The 20,179-nt window shown below is 37.4% G+C and overlaps 3 protein-coding genes across 6 annotated transcripts; 1 reads left to right on the forward strand and 2 right to left on the reverse strand.

The window, feature by feature from the left end:
- The first annotated feature begins 607 nt into the window (after positions 1-607).
- On the forward strand, positions 608-7,641 carry gja4 (gap junction protein alpha 4). 2 transcript variants are annotated; one of them, XM_017454807.2, is made up of 2 exons: positions 608-724; positions 5,326-7,641. In XM_017454807.2, the coding sequence occupies exon 2, from the start codon at positions 5,335-5,337 to the stop codon at positions 6,388-6,390; it is 1,056 nt and encodes a 351-aa protein (XP_017310296.1). In that variant the 5' UTR covers positions 608-724; positions 5,326-5,334; the 3' UTR covers positions 6,391-7,641. The 2 variants fall into 2 exon arrangements, with proteins under 2 accessions (XP_017310296.1, XP_017310297.1); XM_017454808.3 differs by lacking the exon at positions 608-724 and adding an exon at positions 742-974.
- A 6,117-nt stretch (positions 7,642-13,758) lies between these two features.
- Positions 13,759-15,243, reverse strand: smim12 (small integral membrane protein 12). Of its 2 annotated transcripts, none has more exons than XM_017454810.1 (2): positions 15,134-15,243; positions 13,759-14,744 (listed from the first exon to the last, which is right to left on the reverse strand). In XM_017454810.1, the coding sequence occupies exon 2, from the start codon at positions 14,711-14,713 to the stop codon at positions 14,438-14,440; it is 276 nt and encodes a 91-aa protein (XP_017310299.1). In that variant the 5' UTR covers positions 14,714-14,744; positions 15,134-15,243; the 3' UTR covers positions 13,759-14,437. The 2 variants fall into 2 exon arrangements, with proteins under 2 accessions (XP_017310299.1, XP_017310300.1); XM_017454811.3 differs by having other exon boundaries at positions 15,125-15,207.
- Positions 15,244-15,941: 698 nt separating this feature from the next.
- Positions 15,942-19,789, reverse strand: pef1 (penta-EF-hand domain containing 1). 2 transcript variants are annotated; one of them, XM_017454809.2, is made up of 5 exons: positions 19,685-19,788; positions 18,991-19,285; positions 17,475-17,630; positions 17,145-17,288; positions 15,942-16,618 (listed from the first exon to the last, which is right to left on the reverse strand). In XM_017454809.2, exons 1-5 carry the CDS (start codon positions 19,700-19,702, stop codon positions 16,389-16,391), a joined length of 843 nt encoding a protein of 280 aa, XP_017310298.1. In that variant the 5' UTR covers positions 19,703-19,788; the 3' UTR covers positions 15,942-16,388. The 2 variants fall into 2 exon arrangements, with proteins under 2 accessions (XP_017310298.1, XP_047006439.1); XM_047150483.2 differs by lacking the exon at positions 17,475-17,630 and having other exon boundaries at positions 19,685-19,789.
- Between the last annotated feature and the right edge of the window lie 390 nt (positions 19,790-20,179).

The following is a 20,179-nucleotide window of genomic DNA, read 5'->3' on the forward strand; positions in this document are numbered from 1 at the left end:
TGTTTGTATTTTCTCATTTGTAAGTGGCTTTGGATAAAAGCGTCTGCTAAATGAATAAATGTAAATGTAAATGTAATGTCACTCAAGGCAGAGGCCCTGGAGGTGCGAAGCAAACATGCTAACCACTATGCCACCGTGCCCCCCATGTTTTAAAATGTTAATAGTAAAGAGGAAAAACTATATAAATTCAACCCTTCTCATTTTTGTGTAAACTGTAAACATTTTCCTTTCTTCACCCAAAAAGAATAGGATGCAATTGCACTCAACTGTAACTTCGACTGACCTCCTAAAGATTCTTAAGAATTTTAATAGCCAATGAACTTTCAGATGGTCACCTTTATGTAGCAGGCTCTAAAAACAAAAACTAAAACAATGTAGCAGGATAAATCAGGGCCAATGTTGAGCCCTTGAGATCATAAAGAAGGAGAAGAGTCTGAAGACCTATAAGCATAAATCTGTAGCTTCATGACCTTAGGGTTGAATCTCTCCATGACGACATTTGGCCAGTGTAAAGGCAGAAGAGAAAGCGGGCTATTTTTGAACACATCCATCCCTTTTTCCTGGACCATGTTCCTGTGGGAGGGCCTGGGAAAGTTTCTCTCCCTCCACTCTTTTTCTGCCGATAACAGGAACTCCTAGGCATCATTACAAGTTTTGTTACAGCTCTAAACAGGCATACGGGAACTACAGGATCATTAGAAGACCAGGAAAAACAGAGAGACAGGTAGTGATCAGTTCATGTCTAGTTACAAAGTAGATTTTAGTGTACATTTGTGTAACAGAGAATGCATTGTCCTATTTGAAAAGTACATCTAATTGCACCCAGTTGATAGTTTATTAGACCGGATAGGAAAGGCTTATATAGTAAATCTGTGTATACCACTTTTACATTATCCTGATACATTAAATTTATATCTGTAAAGATTTTATTGTGACTGAATAGGAAACAAAGGTTCACCTGCTGCCTTAAAAATGTGAGTAAACTCAGCTTGAAGATACTCTTTGAAGTTTCACAAATAGATTCATTTAAGTTTAATTTTTCTAAACTTCAGTTCAATATCTAAAACTTGTCATGACAATTGGAGTTAAAGAGAAGAAATAAGTTCATATAACTTAATGGGGGTATAATGTTTTACTGCGAGTGTTTCTGTTCTGTTCACTGCTCTTCTATACAAATTACCCTTGCAGATCTCATGAATGAATTGTTGAATATCTTAAGCAGGAATTGAGTCATCTTAAAATAAATAAATAAACAAACAAACAAACAAACAAACAAATATGCTAATAGTAAGCATTATACAACAGTGATGATGATGATGATGATGATGATGATGATGATAATAATAATAATAATAATAATAATACTTTTAGTGAGGATGAAGCACTGATGCTACCGTCTTGGCTTTCAGCATGCGTCAGTATTTGCATGTAAAAAGCAGTCTCTTGGGCCAAAAAGAACTGCGCAGATAAGACCACTGTGATTCAAAAGATGTTTACACAGATGCAAATCATCGCAAATGCCAAAGTAGTAGAACTGTTTTGTACCCTGGGCCTAGCAAAAGTGCATGAGAAAACCACTGAGAGGTATAATGTTTGAAATGAGAGTGAAGTCACCAGACATGAGATATGGAACAAACAAGATTTCCTGTGTAGGTCTTTAAATGTTTGCCTAAAAAGTGAATACAAACTGGGACAGGAATAATTGATTTAAATATTTAATTAACTGGTCATATTAAATAAATGTCAGTCACATATGCAGGCTGTGGCAATTGGGCTGTTACAAATGTCTAATTAAAAATTGCAGTGATATTAAACCAATACAAATACAAATATGATCATCAGCTTACTGTTATAATTATTGAAACATTTGATAAAAAAAAAAAATGTATAATTCTCTGACTTATTTTACAATCTTAAAAAGGTTCATCTTGAACCATTAAGAGTTCCTTTATGAAGCTTAGAACACATAAATCTATTTAAAATGTTTGTACTGTAATAAAATGGGACACAAACATTAAATTTGCTTATTATTTATCATGTGGTGTTACCTGGTGTCATTTTCACAAATTCCTGAGCACATTTCACGTCCAATAACAACATGTGGATTATGTGTACTGTAATAAATACAATTATAATGTTTTTAAAAGCACAAAGAAGAATGAGAAACACAGGTTAAGCTGGAGTTTTTACCATTTACTCATCCTTCTTTGGGTTTTTACAAACAGTTTACAAATTTATTTATTACAGTACAAAGTGTATAATCCATATGTTGTCCTAGGACACGCACCACCCCCCCCCCCCCCCCCCCATGTTATCAAGCATTTATGAAAATGAGGTAAAACCACATAATCAGTAATAAAAAAAATAAAATGTTTGTGTCCCACTTACACTATAGTATCTATAGTAACAGCTTGTACACAGGGACTTGGCAGAGTATGGTAGCCTCTGAATAAACAGAATAAACAGATTTAAAAAAAAAAAAAAAAAAAAAAAAACCTTGTTAACAAAGAAAAACATTATGTGGTGAAGTTTTTTTTTCTTTGGGCTGTTTCAGAGTTTCAGCTGTCAGAACTTTGTAAAAGTTACAGTGCTTTCCAAAGTTTTCCAACACAGGAAAGTCAGAGGACAAAGGAGGTTATGCTTTCTGGTTACTTGGTATAATTACAAACTGAATTTTTTTTTAGAGTGAGAGAGAGAGAGAGAGAGAGAGAGAGAGAGAGAGAGAGAGAGAGAGAGAGAGAGAGAGAGAGAGAACTAAAAACTACAGGAGACTATTCTTATTCTTAGAGATTATTCTTATTCTGAGATTTTTTTTTTTACTTTTCTAGTTTCTTTAATATAACAGTTAAGCATGTTAACATGTTTTAAAAACCCTCAGACCCCCACACCTTCAGTCTTATACTGATTCCACTTTAAATAAATTTTTAAGAAAAAAGTCCATAGTCCGGTTTAGAGTGTCTTCCGTGCTGCTGATGTCAACTTTCTTAGCCTGTATCTCCTGCGTGGTGAGAGTACTCTTAGCTTGTCGTTTCTTGTGGCATTTTGTGCTGATTTTAACAAATTTTTCCTTATCAGGGAAGTAGCTGTAGAGTGAAACATTCCTTTTTCCTGTGGTTAGTTGTAAAAAGCAGTTTATCTGTGCTGTACATATCTTCTGGCTGTTTGTGTGGGGTTTCTGTTATAGAATGCTGGTTCATTTGAGTCATTCTCTCTATCCTAATTATGTGTGAGATCTACTCCTGTAGTACCTGTGCTGCACTCTGCTCCTTTACTGTCCTGCATCATGGCATTCTGTGATTCACTGTAGTTTTTTGGTTCTGTTGACGGTTTGGTTTGTTCATCTTCACCTTGTTTTCGGTTGTTACCTTCCCTGTGGTGCCTCATCAGTGTTGTTCAGTGCCTGTGGGTTCTTCTGTTGCTGTTTTATGGGGTCAGCATTATCCTCAGTGCAGACATTAGGGGGCACTGCTAGTGGCAATGGTGGTATTGGGTTTAACACTAATGCTGTTTTTGGTGTCTGTGTTTGTGTTAGTGTTAGCATTGGTGCAGGTGTTGGTGTTCCTGGGTACTGTGTTTCAGTGCTGCTATTATGTTCGTCACTGACCTCCTTTAACTCTGGCTCCAGTGTGTCGCTGCTCTGCGAGTCCTTTGCCCCAGGCTCAGATTCTCTGGTGTTCTTCCACTGGATGTCCTATATGCTGTTGCTGCTGTAACCCAAAACAACTCAGGCGTTCACTGGTGGCAACGATGGTGTAACTATTGTCGTTGTCTTTGCACTTGAAATTTACATCTAATGTTTCGTCACAGTTGTTTAGAAACAATGAACACTTGTCTGTGGAATGACGGGACATGTTTAACTGCAGAGTTATTACAGCGGAGAGGAATGCTTGTCATGGGGCTTGTGAACTTTCTGAAGTGGGCCAGCTCCTTCATGATCAGCTCATATTTTATGAAGCGGGGCATGTTGGAAATGACGACTTGCGTCACAGGGGCAGATACAGTAAAGGGGTGACTCATGTCATGATACATTTTAACCACAATTCTCTTTCAATTAAATCACAGATGAGTCTTTGCTCTTTCAGGAACACCACCACAGCAGAGTCAGGAGTCAGAGTAGATGTTCTCACACCCGACCAGCTCTCCTAGCACTAGCAGCACCTCCACCTGTGCTCCACATGACACTATACTGGAGAGACAGCGTCTCCCCAATGGTCTCAGAGGCCATAGCATCCCGCTCACTCTCACACACTCTCAACTTTTTTTCTGGCCTCTGATAACCCACTTATAACTTGAAACGTTCAATAAATAAATTGAAAAAAGCAACAAAAAAGACAATTTTGTAAATAAAAAAAAAGGCAACACACCAAACAGCTTTCATAGACGCTACACGGCACACTCACTCCACTTGTGCAGAGAGAGAGAAAAGGACATGCTGGAGAAGGAACGACTATTTATCGTTGCTATAATGTAAATGATAACAGGGACTATCTTGTCTCGCAGATGTTCCACAACATTAAAGCTAACTCTAACTCATTAACCAATTAAACATCGCAATCATTGACAAATTGCTGTGATATAAGTGGAATAACATACTCCAGACTGTGCTGTTATAGGAAAATCATCCACTCTGCATCAGGTCATATCACACCAGCCCAGCATGGATTATTTTTGTATAACAGCACAGTCGGTTGTGTGTTATTCCTTACTAAAATAATGCTTTTTTTTGTTTTGTTTTTTTTGTTTTTTGTTTTGTTTTGTTTTGGGATTTTTTGGAGCAGAAAGGAAGAAAAAGGTGTTACAAGCTTCATCAAATTTGAGTTAAATTCCAGTAGAAATTACATAGAGTTCATGTCTACAGTCAGGCAATCTTAAAATACTTAAACAAGATGGTCCGGGAGTAATGTTTTAATATTCATTCTTTTTGACTTTCCAATTTTGACACTATTGCAACCTGATCTCATCAGTAATTTAGACAAATCTGAAGTCATAATAAAAAAACAAAAGTCTGAAGTCATAATAAAATGTGCAAATGATTAAAAAGGTACCATAATCTTAGTAGACCTTATTAAACTTATAGCATACTAAAATAATAATTCTGGACATTCTAGTAGAGAATTGAGAGATTGATATAAACTGGGAAAATATGTTTCAAACAAATGTTACTCTTCATGCTGTACTATGGGGCTCTGCTCTTAGTCCACTGATGTTCCTATATGCTATCACTTGTCATGACAATGTATTAAATTATATTATGCACATTTCTTTTCAGCTAGTCTGCATATTATTGACTCAAATTCTGTTGTGTGTACGTTTATATCTCTGCAGGTGCAGAGGATGTCCAGAGGTGACTGGGGTTTTCTAGAACACCTGTTAGAGGAAAGTCAGGAGTTCTCAACTGGTGTGGGGCGTGTGTGGCTCACTGTACTTTTTCTCTTCCGTATCCTCGTCTTGTGTACTGCGGCTGAGTCTGCATGGGATGACGAACAGGCCAATTTTGTCTGCAACACCAAACAGCCCGGCTGTGAGTCTGTGTGCTACGACAAGGCTTTTCCTGTCTCCCATTTCCGATACTTTATTCTGCAGGTCGTCTTTGTCTCCACACCCAGCCTTTTATTTTTTGGTTATGTGGCCCTGAGGAGACACAAGGAGCCAGGAGAGAAGCCAGAGGAGCAGCATGGGAGAAAGAAGGACAGAAAAGCCAAAGAACTCAAGCTAGATGTGATACAGGAAGAGAATGAAGATGCAAAACAGGTGCTAAAGGCAAAGAAACTTCCCAAGCATCCTAAGCTCAAGGGGAAGCTCCTGGGTGCATACACTGTGAGCATAGTCCTGAAGGTCCTAATTGAGGTTAGCTTTATTGTTGGATTGTGGTTCCTCTATGGATTTGTAATTCCAGCCAAGTATGAATGCGAGCGAACTCCCTGCCCCCACACGGTGGACTGTTTCGTCTCTCGGCCCACTGAGAAGACCATTTTCACAATATATATTCAGGTCATCGCTTCAGTCTCTGTGTTGCTCAATGTTGTAGAGCTTTTCCACCTTCTTCAACTGTCCATCACACATTATTTTGAGACGAAGTACCAATATCAGGAACTAGGGATTCCTCGAGTAATAGAGAAAATGCCAACAAAACTGCAGCCGACAGAGGTTCAGGTTCGATCTTACCAGGAAAAAGGCCATCTCTATCTTCCAGCAGACAATGGCAGCTATGCTCAGTCTGTCATGGACTGGACTGAGAGTGGGCCACACCCAACAGAGGACATGCTTCCGACATACTTAAACTGTATTGGTGACACTACACATAGAGGTCACTATAAAAAGAATGTTTGCACCAAACCCAATACGAGTGATCTTAAAGAGAAACACTCAAATGATCAACTTTATGTATAAGCATAGACAACCAGCGTAATGGATCGTGTTTTGGAATATCAGAGGGTGGGGTGAAATTCTACTTTTTGGTCCCAAAGCCCCAAAGCATTACTGTGAGACAATTGCATTTCCTCCATTTCCTGTTTGGATGAACAGTGGAATGTACTGTGCTGTAGAGTAAACTCACTTTTCGAACAGGATTTAAGGATGGGATAGAGATAGGGGGTAACACTGATTGCCAAAATTAGACATAAATTAGTGTTTCTGGAGAACCATTTGAACATAGATAGCAAAGATAATTTAGTTTGAAGCAATCTGCTCAAACAGTAAATAAGGTACAGTTAAAAAAACAAAACAAAAAAAAAAAACATAATTTAAGGAAATGTCTACTGTAGAGTTTTACAATTTTCACTCAACCGAATGCCTGTTATTGAGCCAAAGTGTGTATGATCTGTTCAGACTGATATATATATATATATATATATATATATATATATATATATATATATATATATATATATATATATATATATATATATATATATATAAAACTGTTAATGAACAATACTGTAAGGGTGTAGGTTTGAGACCACAACTCATCTTCTTTATTTATAGTATTTTTCAATTAACATGCAAAAAGTAAGGTAGCTAGGCCTAATATTTAAGTCATTATAAAATGTCACTTCTGACCCTAAGTCCATCTGCTTCTGGCCTGCTTCTGTGTTCCTTATTTTCTCTCTGAAATCAGAATAGCTATTTGTAGCTAGGTAGAACTGCTTATGCTAGTTAATGTTACTTTAGTGAAGCAACAGTGAGAACTGTTTGTACAAAATTATCGTGGTGATATTATGGATATTTCACAATTTAAACTACAATACATACACAACTTGGAATTATGTGACACATTTCCAATAGACAGCTAGATCACTTTAGCAGCTAGCATGTCTTATGTTCACCTGCCTCTTCTCTCTCCTGTAAATAGCATGTCAGATCAATGTGACTCTTTATGGCAATGAAGGGGAATTGTAAAATATCTCACTGATCTCACCAAGTCTCTCAGGCAACCATGTACAGTTATCCACACTGTTAACAAAGAAGTGTATTTCTACTTGCATTTTATATATATAAAAAAATTAATAATAATCAACTATGCGCAAGATAAATATGTGAATTTTAAAAAATATGATATATTTAAGATTCACTATATTTAAAAATTTATTCAGTATTTCATATTTATTCTAATTTCTTCTAATAAAGTCCTTTAATGTTGTCTTCCTTTCTGTATGTCTTGGTCATGTACACACACACACACACACACACACACACACACACACACACACACACACACACACACACTGTGAAGCCTTAACATTAAAACCACCTGCCTATATTTATATATTATAGGCTATGCTAACTATGCTAGCAGGCTGAGCAAAAGCCAGAGCACCAGGACTCCCATTCTGCTTTATAATGCGATGTTGATATCCCTTAAAGTTTGCCTTTTACATTGCACACATTTTTTAACATTTTGTTTAATAAGTTCGAGTTTATTTGCCACTTATTTATTTAATCTTCATATAAGATATAAGACAAGATATTTGTTTAAATTCTATTTTGTTTTTGACTGTTAAAACTAAAATTATTTGTTGTTTGCCTTAATAAAGTGGGTAAATTAAAAATACAGTGGTTAAATTCAAACCTTTTTTCTACTGGGCTTTATTTAAAAAAGAAAAAAAATATGAATAATTACTGATACCGATAATATTGAATTATTGATTGAATGATATGAAATATTATATTGTGATGCATTTTTTAGCTGTAATGCCCAGCACTATCAATATGTCCTGTTTCTCTGTAAATTGTATGCTGTGCTGAATTTCTTGCTATTCCTACATTCCTACTGAAGTACAGTGCAGTTCCTCCTAATGTAAATAGTGCATTGTTAATACCCAAAAGGAAACTGTGTTTGTTAGCTACCACTCTATAAATGTAAGCAAATCACCAGCTGTCATTTGAATAAGTCCACTTAATGCATAAGATCTTTTTACTGGGATCTGAGTAGTAAAATATAAACAGATGTTGTCACCTAAAAGTATGATACAATATACAATGTACAATATAGCTCAAATGTCCATTACATCCACATACATTCTGAATCAGAAGAGGTGAATATGATTTACTACTTAAGCAAAGTCTTAGATATTATGGGAATAGTATAAAGAGTAAATAAACATTTTCAGTCTTCAAAATCAAGCATTTTTGGCTGCAACAATCACAAAAATTGATATCCTGTAAGGACTAAAGAAATGTGCTACAGAGAAGTCTGATTTCTAATTTCAAGACTATTACTACTTTTGTGTATGGACCTTGTTATCATACCTGTTTTAGCATCATTCCATTGGCTGGCCTGTTTCCTTTAGAATGGACTGCAAATTGTATTACCAGTTTTTAAATTTCTTAAGAGTATTGAACTTGCACCCATCTCTGAATGCCTGATAAACTATGCCCCGGATTGTGTGTTAGGATTAAAAAGAGCTAACCTTTGCCAGATTACAATTATAAATCTAAAAAAAAAAAAAACTGGTGAAGCAGTTTTCATCAGGCACCGTTTATCACTAAAACATATTTTCTACTTTAGCATTTAACTAGATTTTATTATTTGCCTTACTGTTAATGCCACATTACTTTACCATTACTGTTGTATTATTTTAATTATTGTATTTTTATTCTATTCTTGCACATTTCACTATTCACATTTTATATTGTTATTAAATTATTAATTTATTCTGTCATTATCATTATGCATTACATTTCTATTACTTGCCTATTTTACTTTTTATTTTTGATCATATTTTGTTTCTGGGGAGAATGGTGGCTTAGTGGTTATCATGTTTGACTGTTTGCATGTTCTCCCTTTGCTTTGGGGGTTTAATCCTGTTTCCTCCCCCAGTCCAAAGACATGCATTGTAGGCTGATTGGCATTTCCAAATTGTCAGTAGTGTTAATGTGCCCTGCAATGGCCCTGAACTCCATCCAGGATGTCCCGACCTTTGCCCCAAGTGTCCTGGGATAGGCTCTGGGCTTCCCGTGACCCTGTGTAGGATAAGCAGTATAGAAAATGGATGGATTTTTTCCATAGAAAAAATGTATAGTAGGATAAGCAGTATAGAAAATGGATGGATTTCTCTGTTTGCACACTGTAAATTACCAATACTATTACTAAAAATACAGTAAAACATCCATGTCCTCATCATAATAAATCAAACACACTGAAATTACTCTTAATTTGTTTGACATGGTTGTGAGTGACTATATATCAAGATGATCCTAATTAAATATCCTGATCCTCTTCAAGATGATTAAATATAGCTCAGGTAGATTAGTGTCATTTTTATAATTTATCTCCATTACAAAGTTTTCTCCATTGATCAAACTCCTTGTATCCAGCTAGCTTTATGCAGCAGAAGAATTCTGCTCTAGGTGGGGGAAATGAAACCACCAGCAAACGAGGGCAGAACACTTACACTTCCTGCCAGCTGAACTGATGAAAGCACCTTTTTCCCCCAGCTGTAGCCATAACAAAGAACAAAAACACAATACCGCCATGGAGAGAAACAGAGGCCTAAGAATATCAGAGATGTTTTGCCTGGTACACATCACAAAAATATTTAATACAAAGGTAAACATATCAACCCCCAAAATGAACTTTCTGATACAGCAGGCAAATTAAAATAACTGTTGCCCCCCCCATCTAAGATGACCATAGGACCTAAACTAAAAATTAAAAAATAGGGGGGTTCTAGTGCATTTGCCTGAGATCAACATAACTATTTGCCATTATCCTTAATTTAGACAGCGAAGAGGAAATGAGTTTGTGTCTGCTTCCTGATTCCATCATGGCTCTCTCCAGGGATTGGTACAGAGGATTGTTTGCTCTGACAATGGAGCAGCAGTGGGCATTGTTACATTGTTTATAATGAAGCCCCACCAGCACTATACAGATGTCACAGCCACCTCATCAAAAACCTCTAATGGATGAGGCTATAGGAAAGACACATTGCATATGAAACCCATTAAAATTAAAATTACTTTTTTCCCCAGCAAACATTTGATTTTCATTAATAATAGTAGTGTGACGCTACCAAATACAGTATATCATTCAATATTTTAGGATAAATTTACAACCACAATAGATTAGCCATTTTAATAGGTACGCTGTATAGCTGCTCATATATGCATTTAACCCATTAAGATGGTAGCAGCGCAATTAATAAAATCATGCAGACACAGGTCAGGAGCTTCAGTTAATCTTCACAGATAGAGTCATCAGTGACTCTGATGCTGGCACAGGCCCACCAAAACTGGACAGTTGAAGACTGGAAGAAGATCAGGTGACATTTTTCCAATCTGTCTAATTTGACAACACACTGGTATGTGTTATAAGTTAGTTATTTTAGTCTACACAAAAAATGCTATCATGAATCTTAGATTGCGACTCAATGAAAACATAATTTGTTGACTAAATTTTTAATTATTCCAATATACCTCGCTGAAATCATATTCTGCATAGAAATTCACAACCTTACAGGGTCAAAATGACACTAATGGAACACTAGGGATTTATCCTAAGAGAAATGGAAGTCATTACTCCAAACATCTAGTTCAGTACAGAAAGTTATGGGAATTGAGCCATTTGACCCATGGGAAAGGGAAGGATTTTGAGTTTTGCTCAATTGTTTTTTCTTCTTTTTTTTTTTGTGGCTGATGGGAATCTCTGTATTAAATAAACGTGCCGGCATTGTGCAGTGGGTCTGTACACATCCTGGTTAAAAAGGCCAGAGAAGGCCGTTGGCGTCGCTCCCACTTCCCATTTCTCAAGAACAATGAAGCCATGTGCCTCCTGGGACAATCGCACTTCAGTGCCAGAATCTCTGTGTCCTATTACCTGTACTCTTATTCTCACACTCACATAGACACACACTCCATCTCGCAAAATGAAGGATGAAATTGTTATATGTAACATTATGTTCTACTGCTATTATCTTGAACGTTAGGAACATCCTAAGACACCCTCTTAGACTCAAACCTTTGATTACATACAATGATGTAAGAAATAAAACATGGCAGGTCATGCTGTTATAGGGAAATAATCAACAACTGACTGATGTGATGCTTAAATATACCCCCCTGAAATTGGTCATTTTCCAATAACAGTTAACTGCTAAATAAATGTCTTCTTATAGAAAGCTTCATCACAACATTTTTTAAATGTTAATTAAAAGTTTTTAAATTATGTTTATTATTAGGCTTATATTATTTGTAGTGTCTGGCATGCATCCCCTTGAACCAATTAGGACAAAGTATTAGAACAAGCACATTAATATAAACAAATCAAAACAGAAAATTCAGCAGTGCATTCATATGTGCTGCGGTTTAAAAAAACAAACAAAAAAAACATTCTACCACTATGTAACAATTAACTTTGTTGTTAAGAGCACTGAGAGAGCACTGAGAGAGTATAATTACCATTATACCATAAGAGGCATTTTTGTTATAGAAGAAAAGTTTAAATGTATGCATGGCAGTGGTAGCTCATGGTTAAGATGACTGATTGGAGAGTTCTGAGTTACATTCTCAGCACCGCCAAGCTGACACTGTTGGGCTCTTTAGCAAGGCACTTAACCCTCAACTGCTCAGATGTATAAATGAGAAATCATTCTGAAATCAATCATCAGAAGTCATACTGGATAAGAGTGTCCATAAATGTAAAAGTCCAACGCCTGTGTTGTAGAATTGGCACTAAACTGGCTGACTTGTAGGATGTGGAAATCACTGAACTTTGTTTTTAAAACCACAATCAGGATGTTTTGAGATTCAACTCTATTTTGGGCTTTTGGCGTTACTGTTGACACTGTTGTATGTTGTATGTAAAGTTGCTTGATTGGGGGTGAATAAAAAATGTGGATAAAATAAAATGAGCTATAATTAGACAGATTTAGTAAAATTAGAACAGTGAAGTAAAACCTATATAATTACTGTTGACCATTAAACATTTTATGTATGGACTTAAACTGATGATTTTCAGTGCTGTTACCTGAAGATGCATGATATTCAGGAATGTCCAGAAAGATATGGTTGCCTGTTTTTCTGGCTGATTACATTGTTACAGAGCAATACACAAATACTTGATATTTATCTGGTGCATCATTCCTAATACTTATAAACTTATACTGGCTACTTGGTAACAGTGAAACAAACACACAGTGGTGAAACATAATGCTTTCCCGTCATTAAATGTATACACAAGGCTAGTGAGAGTTGTCTCTCTTTTTTTTTACTTTCAGCTTAACACACACGGAGAGATGTGGAATTTTGCTAAAGTTATAAATTAATGTTGTTTAACATACTGTTAAATAACATCTACATGGCCATCATGTATTTTCTTTCCTAAAACCTGGGCCGAGTACCATAATCTTGCACCGTGTGATATTTCTTAGAAACACTATGAACTGTGGATACATTTGAGTGACTTTTGATGTATTACCTTAGGTGCAGTATCTGAAATGTGATTAGTGGATGTTTGGTAACTTGTCAAAAACCTGAAGAAGAAAAAAAAGATTGAAAACATACAGAATAGTACTAAACAATAAACCAGTCCATACAGGATTTCGTGAAGTTGTGTTTGTGATTTTGCTGCAGCTTTTTTCAAAATTTGTGATGCAACTTGGAGTTTTTCTGGAAAACTAACTGAATTGGCAACTGTTTTGCACGGTCTTTCACAACGATGTTTGTTGGTAAATGCGACCTTTTAGCTGTACTCATGTTCGACGCTCGTGAATCGAAGAGGGCTCTGGCTGAATGCGCTTTGTGATGATGTCACATATGGCGAGTCTGAGATAATTTTGAAAAATTGCAAGCTCCTGCAAATATTGCAGTTTCCTTGATTTTGCATAAATTTCTGTGATCACAAAATCCTGGATGAACTGATAAACCAAACATATTTACAAACATAGTGCAAATATGATCTGTAGTGACCAGATACCACACAAAATATGCTTCAATTCTGTAATAAAATAATCCACCTTGAACAACTACCCATTAATCTTTATAATTAGCATGTGATCTTCAATTATAGCCAAGATTTAGCCTGTAATTAAATTCAGAGTTCACGTTTTTTGGCTCATCAACATGTTGGTCTATATTCGCTAACCGTTTCCTACATTCCCACAGTACTGTTGCTGATAATTGTGCAAGTTGGAGTTAGCACTTGCTTCCTCTCTACCTAAAGAAACTGAGGTACAGCCACAGCAGTTAACCGCTATCTTCTCACAGGAACAGTACAAATACACCACCAACCACCAGAGAAGAAATATAAATCACACATCAATATACTAAACACATCAGAACTATTTAATGATAGTTGTTTAATTTGTTTTGGGTTGGAGTTTTCCTTTAGTTCAATATGTGAACACTAAAATGCAGTGACAGTTGATGTTGGCTAAACCTTTCACACACAACTTCAAGAATGAGCTGATGCATCATGTCCTTGCAAGGGAAGAGATGATTTTGTAATCCCTTTTTAGTTCTGCATCTCTTCCATGCTTTCATCCAGTCACACATTAAACAAGAAGCCTTTTCATGCTCAGTCTTATGATAATCAGTGAAAAGGGAGGTATCTAGAAGCTTCTAAATATTTCTCCAATGTGGGATAAAGTCATGTGCCCATGTGCCTGGGGAACATTAAGCCACAGATGAACAGAAGTCTTTAATACATTCACAGGTCTTTTTCCAGTAAGGGAACATTACAGAATGTCATAACCATGCCACACATAGATTCTCAACCCCTGTCCTGGACAGTTTAGTGTTTTCTCAGCTCCAACACACCATCTTTAATTCAGGAAACGATGTAGCTCATTACTGGGTGAGGTGTGTTAGAGCAGGGGAAAAACAAACCCTCACATGTGCAAAACCAGGGTTGGAAACCTATGATTTGATGGATTGTAGATCATGAACTTGCAGTGCACATAATGATATAATTATCTCTTTGGGAAAAATGACATGGCTCTAGCTAGCTCTTCTCAGGCCGGTTCTTTTCCAGTACTGCCCTGGGGGTGAACTCCAGTTTGTCCTTCAGACTGAGGACTTGCGTGCTGTCTCGGCCCACCAGCTCCTCGAGTTTCCGGTCCTCGCGCAGCTCCGCGACACCTTTCTCTTCTCGTGGGGTTTTGGGAGGTCCCCGGATGAACCACTCCAGGTGATAGCCCACCGCGCCCACTACGAAGGCCACAGGGAAGGTCACGTAGGGCCCATAGGTGCGCATAGCGATCCACACCATTGGCCACATGGTGGCACAAACGATCCAAATTTAAAATGGTCTAAAAATATAAATAAATACATAAATAGGCGTTATAAATTGTGTCCGAAAAAGCTAACTGTAATCATTATATATGTTATAGCAACAAACACAAACTTAAGTATGCCTTAAAACTATATTACATTATCGTTGTGTGTAAATTCATCTATTAAGCTCTTATTTTCCTTATTCTTATTTTTATTTATACGGGCACTTAGGTGAAAAGGTTCAAAGGTTTGAAGTCAGTTAGAATGGTGCCACGATGCCTCCATTACCTAATAACGTTTTGTAGGAATGGCGTGACAATGCAAATATACCTCATAACTCTTTTAATTACGTTTAGTTAAGGTACAACCACACGTAATACGATTATTAAGGATGTATTTATAAAGAAAAACACACCGAATTTACCTGCTATAGATGCTTCCGAGCAATTCTTGAACTCTTTCAGGCAGTTGCATCAAAAATCCACTTCCTGCTTTTAGGTAACGCCTCTATTGTGACGCAACTGCGACGTTTCGTGTTGTCATTGGTTTAAAATGCCGTCAGTTTTAGCGTGTTGCGGTGACGACAACATGTAGTCTATGGCCGACACCTAGTGTTCACCCTGTGCAACAAGCCTTCTCATTCAACGTTTTATTGCCCTTCTGCTTTGTTATTTAAAGATTATTTTAAATAACGCCTTAGCACATAAGTTTCTATTCCTGCACATTCCATCTCCAGGACACTGGCGGCACATTAAAGACTTGTTTTTGATGTTTAGGTTAAACCTACTCAGTTAAAGTGATCAGTGAAAAGGGCTACTGACTATAAGAACTCTACTAAATATAATAATTTTGATAATGGTGGGTGACTGCCTGGGTATGCTTTACTGACCGCTGAGGGTCCCTGGATCCTACTTTAAGAACCACTCTTCTACATGCTGTGTACCTTTTGTACTTTTCACTCATAGGAGATCACAATTAAAATTCTCTAACTTCTAGCAGAAATACACAAATTACAGTCTACATAAGTTCTGGCACAATGCTGAAGAAGATATTGAGTGGTATATTACAACATTTTGACATTTTCAAATATTACTGTTTAGCCAGTTTTCATTAAATTATCAGAACATAAAAGACCCAATCCACTCATGCAATGTTTGTCAAATGTTACTTACACCCCCTCTGAATCAAAGCCTTCAGTCTAGAACAATAAATCAATCTTAGACTGCACCATATCAATTATAATGACTTTATATTTATCAGTAACATAGAAACTAAATAGTTTTAGCTGAATGCAGTTATAATATAAAATAATATAGTTAATAAAATAAAGCCCCACAAAATACATGACTGGCAACAGATATAATAATGCAACTTCACTCCCTGAGTGAACTAGTTCTCCAAATTTCTATTTTAGGCATTACATACACAATTATGGCAAAGGTAAATAAACACTACTTGTTAGTTGTTCCTTTAAATTGCACTTTAAAATCGAAACAAATAACAAGGAACGCAAGAAACAGGAGTGCATGTGTACAGAGCATTTAGGGTAAAGGAGGTAAACTGCAGTGAAAGGCACAGTTATGAAGGAACATCCAGAGTGCCTGGTGGTCTTTGGCATGAAAAAGCAGTCCTCATTACCAGTGAAAGGATCAAACTGCCGTCTCATGGAATGTAAATCTTCACATGAGCCGTGTGATGGTGCAGGACAGGAAGTCCTCATAGCTCATGCGTACGTTGCCGGTCATGCCGGTGTCCTTCTCACGAAAGGCCTGGGTCGTGCTTTGCAGTTGAGTGCACACCTGAATAAAGGAGTCAAGCTGGAGGGCATTACTCATGCCACGGACACAGTGACGGTTCACCAGGTTCTGAATGAACTGCGGGCTCAGGTTATAACCCAGCTGAGAGAGTGCTGAGGAAATAAATGAGATTCATAGTATGATGGTCATATAAAAATGGCTGAATAATAAATGAAGATGAAAATACAGAGCACAGGAAGGCTCATAAAGTTCTGCAAAATGTCAAATTATCATAATTGTACAGAAGGCACATTTTGACAGGGGAAAAAGAGGTTATCTTTACTATCATTATGTATATATTATGCACCCTTAATGTGTTTTATTTGTTCAATTTTATAGTAGGTCTAGCCATTACAATATTGATATTATGAAAGCCCACAATATGCAAACAAGCACTCTGACACAGCAGATTTCTGTGTTCTGGAAGCATATGGACAGATCATACAGGTTCCTGGCAAGTCTTGTGTGGGTATTTTGATAAATAATCTCATTACCATGACTGAAAAATATAGGCTTGGTCAAATGAATGTGGGTTATCGTTTAACCTTAATTCATCATTGGGTCAGTAACCACTGTATAAAATTCTCATAAGAAATTATTAAGAAATGATTTTTTTTTTGCCCCCCATGTCTGACTAACCTTGATGCAGCTCATTGCTGTTGATGGAACCTGAGCGGTCACGGTCAAACTGGTGGAATATTGCCCGCCACTGCTGCAAAAACACCCAAAGAGCTGAGAAGCCGTATATGTCAATGCGGCCAGTTTTGGTCTTGTCGAACATATCTGCAAAACATAGTCTTTTAATGGTCTTTCAATATCTGGATTCCAATATCGGTAACGCATGTCATTGCATAACTCACTAAATCATTCACATTCACCATTAATATGCTTAAATGAAGTCATCCATTCAGCAACAGAAATGGCTGATTAGTAGAGAACAAGATTTAAGCTGTGTTAAAAGGTACTGACTAATCATCATCAGGCAGGTTTCATCATTGAATGCTGAGTTATTGGAGTTGAGCAGGGCCTGCTTTAGCTCCTTCAGGTTGATGTAGCCACTGCGATCGGAGTCAACAGTCTGAAACCACTGATATGCTTCAGGGTTAACTCCTGGTGGGATGTTACCTAGAACATAAAACCTATTTGAAACACTGTGACATAGCGCTGAAAATCAATATGCTCTCAAGTGGTATATTAAAGTCTGAGAAATAGCAGATACAGCACCATAGCTGAAGCAACATTAAAGAGTAAGGAAAAATAACCACTCTACAATAGGTTTCCCTTTCGGCTGAAGTAGAAGAATCTAAATGTGTCCCTGATAAAAATAGATACTGACAGGAAATGAATGGACTGTATCACTATCATACTGTAATATTTCACTTTGGGATGAAACCAAATTTGCTGTAGCCTCTTAGAAATAATTACTTCCTTTCAGAGATACAGTGATTTAGGCCCCATGGAGAACATTGTCACACATTTCACACTATAAATAAAATCACATGATGCACACACACATCACACAGTCACTTGACATTATCACATCCAACTCTCTAATTTCCACTACAGGTACAACCTGTACAATATTGTTATATGCTACGGATTCTGTGTGCTTGTACTGCAGTCAGATATCAGTCACCGAGTAAGGGATATAAGACAGCTGCAGTAAGGAAAATAAAGAAACTTGTCTGCAATACTTCAATTCTTGTTTTCTGTGTTTTAAGTGGTAAATTAAATGGTAAATGGCACACTTATATAGCACTTTTACCCAAAGGGCTTTACACTGTGTCTCATTCATCAATTCACACACACACACCGATGGTAGCAGAGCTGCTATGCAAGGCGCTAACTTGCCATCGGGAGCAACTTGGGGTTCAGTGTCTTGCCCAAGGACACTTCAGCATGTGGAGTCACGTGGACTGGGAATCGAACCGCCAGCCCTACAATTAGTGGAGAACCTACCAACTGAGCCACAGCCACCCCAGTCTGTTTTATTCACAGACTTGAGGCAATACACACCTGGCTGCAGCAGTGCGTGTATAAATTTGCACTCTGAACCTTGTGATCTGGGGGAGCATGATGGCTTAGTGGTTACACATTTGCCTGTGCCCTGCGATGGGTTGGAACCCTCTCCGGGGTGTCCCCCGCCTTGTGCTCCGAGTTCCCTGCTATAGGCTCCCCGCAACCCTGTGTAGGATAAGTGGTATGAAAAATGGATGGATGGACCTTCTGATTATCAGCCAAATCAGACTGCAGATCACTAGTCATCAGAGAACTCTTATCAACGTCATAGGTGTGGTTATACGATACAAAACTGATAGTTCTGAAAAATTTAGTTCAGCTGAAAAAAGTGCTATTACATACTGATAAATTTGATCCGATGTCAAAAATGTTAAGACCTGGTGTATGGCACCAATACAATTCAGTTAAATAGTGATTAATTGGACTGCAGTCCGTTAAACAAACAAAAATCTTAATGTTTTCTCACCTCCAGGAATATGCTGGCCATATGGTCCACCCTGAGGCTGGCCATATCCACTGTAAGGGGCTCCTGGGGCTTGACCACCTCCATAAGGAGCTCCAGGGGCCCCAGGACCACCACCATATCCACCATAAGGTCCTCTATACTGTCCTCCTGGTGCACCACCGTACTGCGGACCCCCAGGTGGAGCCTGACCCCCATACGGCCTTCCTACAGGACCACCTGGGGGTGCACCACCTCCATAGGGGTTACCTGGAGAAGGATGCTGTTGAGGAATGTTACCCCCTGCTCCTGGATAGCCCTGTGAACACAGCATTGTTTTCAACGTATACTACAGAGAGATGCCTAATTTATAAAACCTTTCAGTTAGCAATCAGTGACATGCGACTTCATTAGTCGGTGTTCATGAATCATTTTAAATAATAACAAAAACTAATACAGCAGATTGATATATATTAGATACAAATACATTTCTAGGTACTCGTGTGCACACACTTGACCACAGGATAATGTTTTCGTTAAATATCGTCCCCGCTACGTTAGCATAAACACGGTAAGCTCTGAATATACTACCTCAGTTTAAGTTTAGTTCCGGGATTGTTTTAAACAGAGTCAACATGCACTCCTATCGTTTTGACGAACAAGAGCAGAATACAAATAATAACCACATAAACGTTTTAAAACCCGGAAGCAACATTACCTGTCCGTAAAAACTCATCTCGCTGTATGAAGGAACTTCGGCTTGAGTAATAACGTTTGATTTTTTTTAGTCCCGCCTCTCGACTCTAATTGGTCCATTTCAGAGTTTGTCATGAAACCTATATTATTTTCCCACTCTCATTGGTTAAAATTACGGAAAAACGCTGAAACCCGGAACTATGAGTCATACATACAGTGGACACACCTCAATGGAAAGTGAGCACTCATTTGGTAACCGTTTAATCCATCTGAAGGACCAGTAGTTAAGTATAATATAGGTTCAATACAATATAGGTCAACTAAATCTTACACAGGAACAGTTTTTATGAATATTTTCATCCGAATTTCAACTTTTATTTTAACTATATTAAAAATTAGAATAAAATTAGAATCAGGTGCACAAGATTGTGTGCCAGTGATTAGAATCTGTTTAGGGAGTGCAGGTGGAACCTGTCTTATTTATACCCCTCTCATATCTAGTGTCTGGTGTTCCCTT

The sequence above is a fragment of the Ictalurus punctatus genome, chromosome 24 (assembly GCF_001660625.3).
Source record: "Ictalurus punctatus breed USDA103 chromosome 24, Coco_2.0, whole genome shotgun sequence".
Taxonomy (NCBI): domain Eukaryota; kingdom Metazoa; phylum Chordata; class Actinopteri; order Siluriformes; family Ictaluridae; genus Ictalurus; species Ictalurus punctatus.

Coding starts and splice junctions, on each gene's coding strand:
- gja4 (XM_017454807.2), top strand. CDS start 5,335: ATGTCCAGAGGTGACTGGGGTTTTCTAGAACACCTGTTAGAGGAAAGT.
- smim12 (XM_017454810.1), bottom strand. CDS start 14,713: ATGTGGCCAATGGTGTGGATCGCTATGCGCACCTATGGGCCCTACGTG.
- pef1 (XM_017454809.2), bottom strand. Junction 17,631..18,990: donor TGGCCAGCATATTCCTGGAG/GTGAGAAAACAT, acceptor TTTATGTTCTAG/GTAACATCCCACCAGGAGTT. Junction 17,289..17,474: donor AACCTGCCTGATGATGATTA/GTCAGTACCTTT, acceptor TATGTTTTGCAG/ATATGTTCGACAAGACCAAA.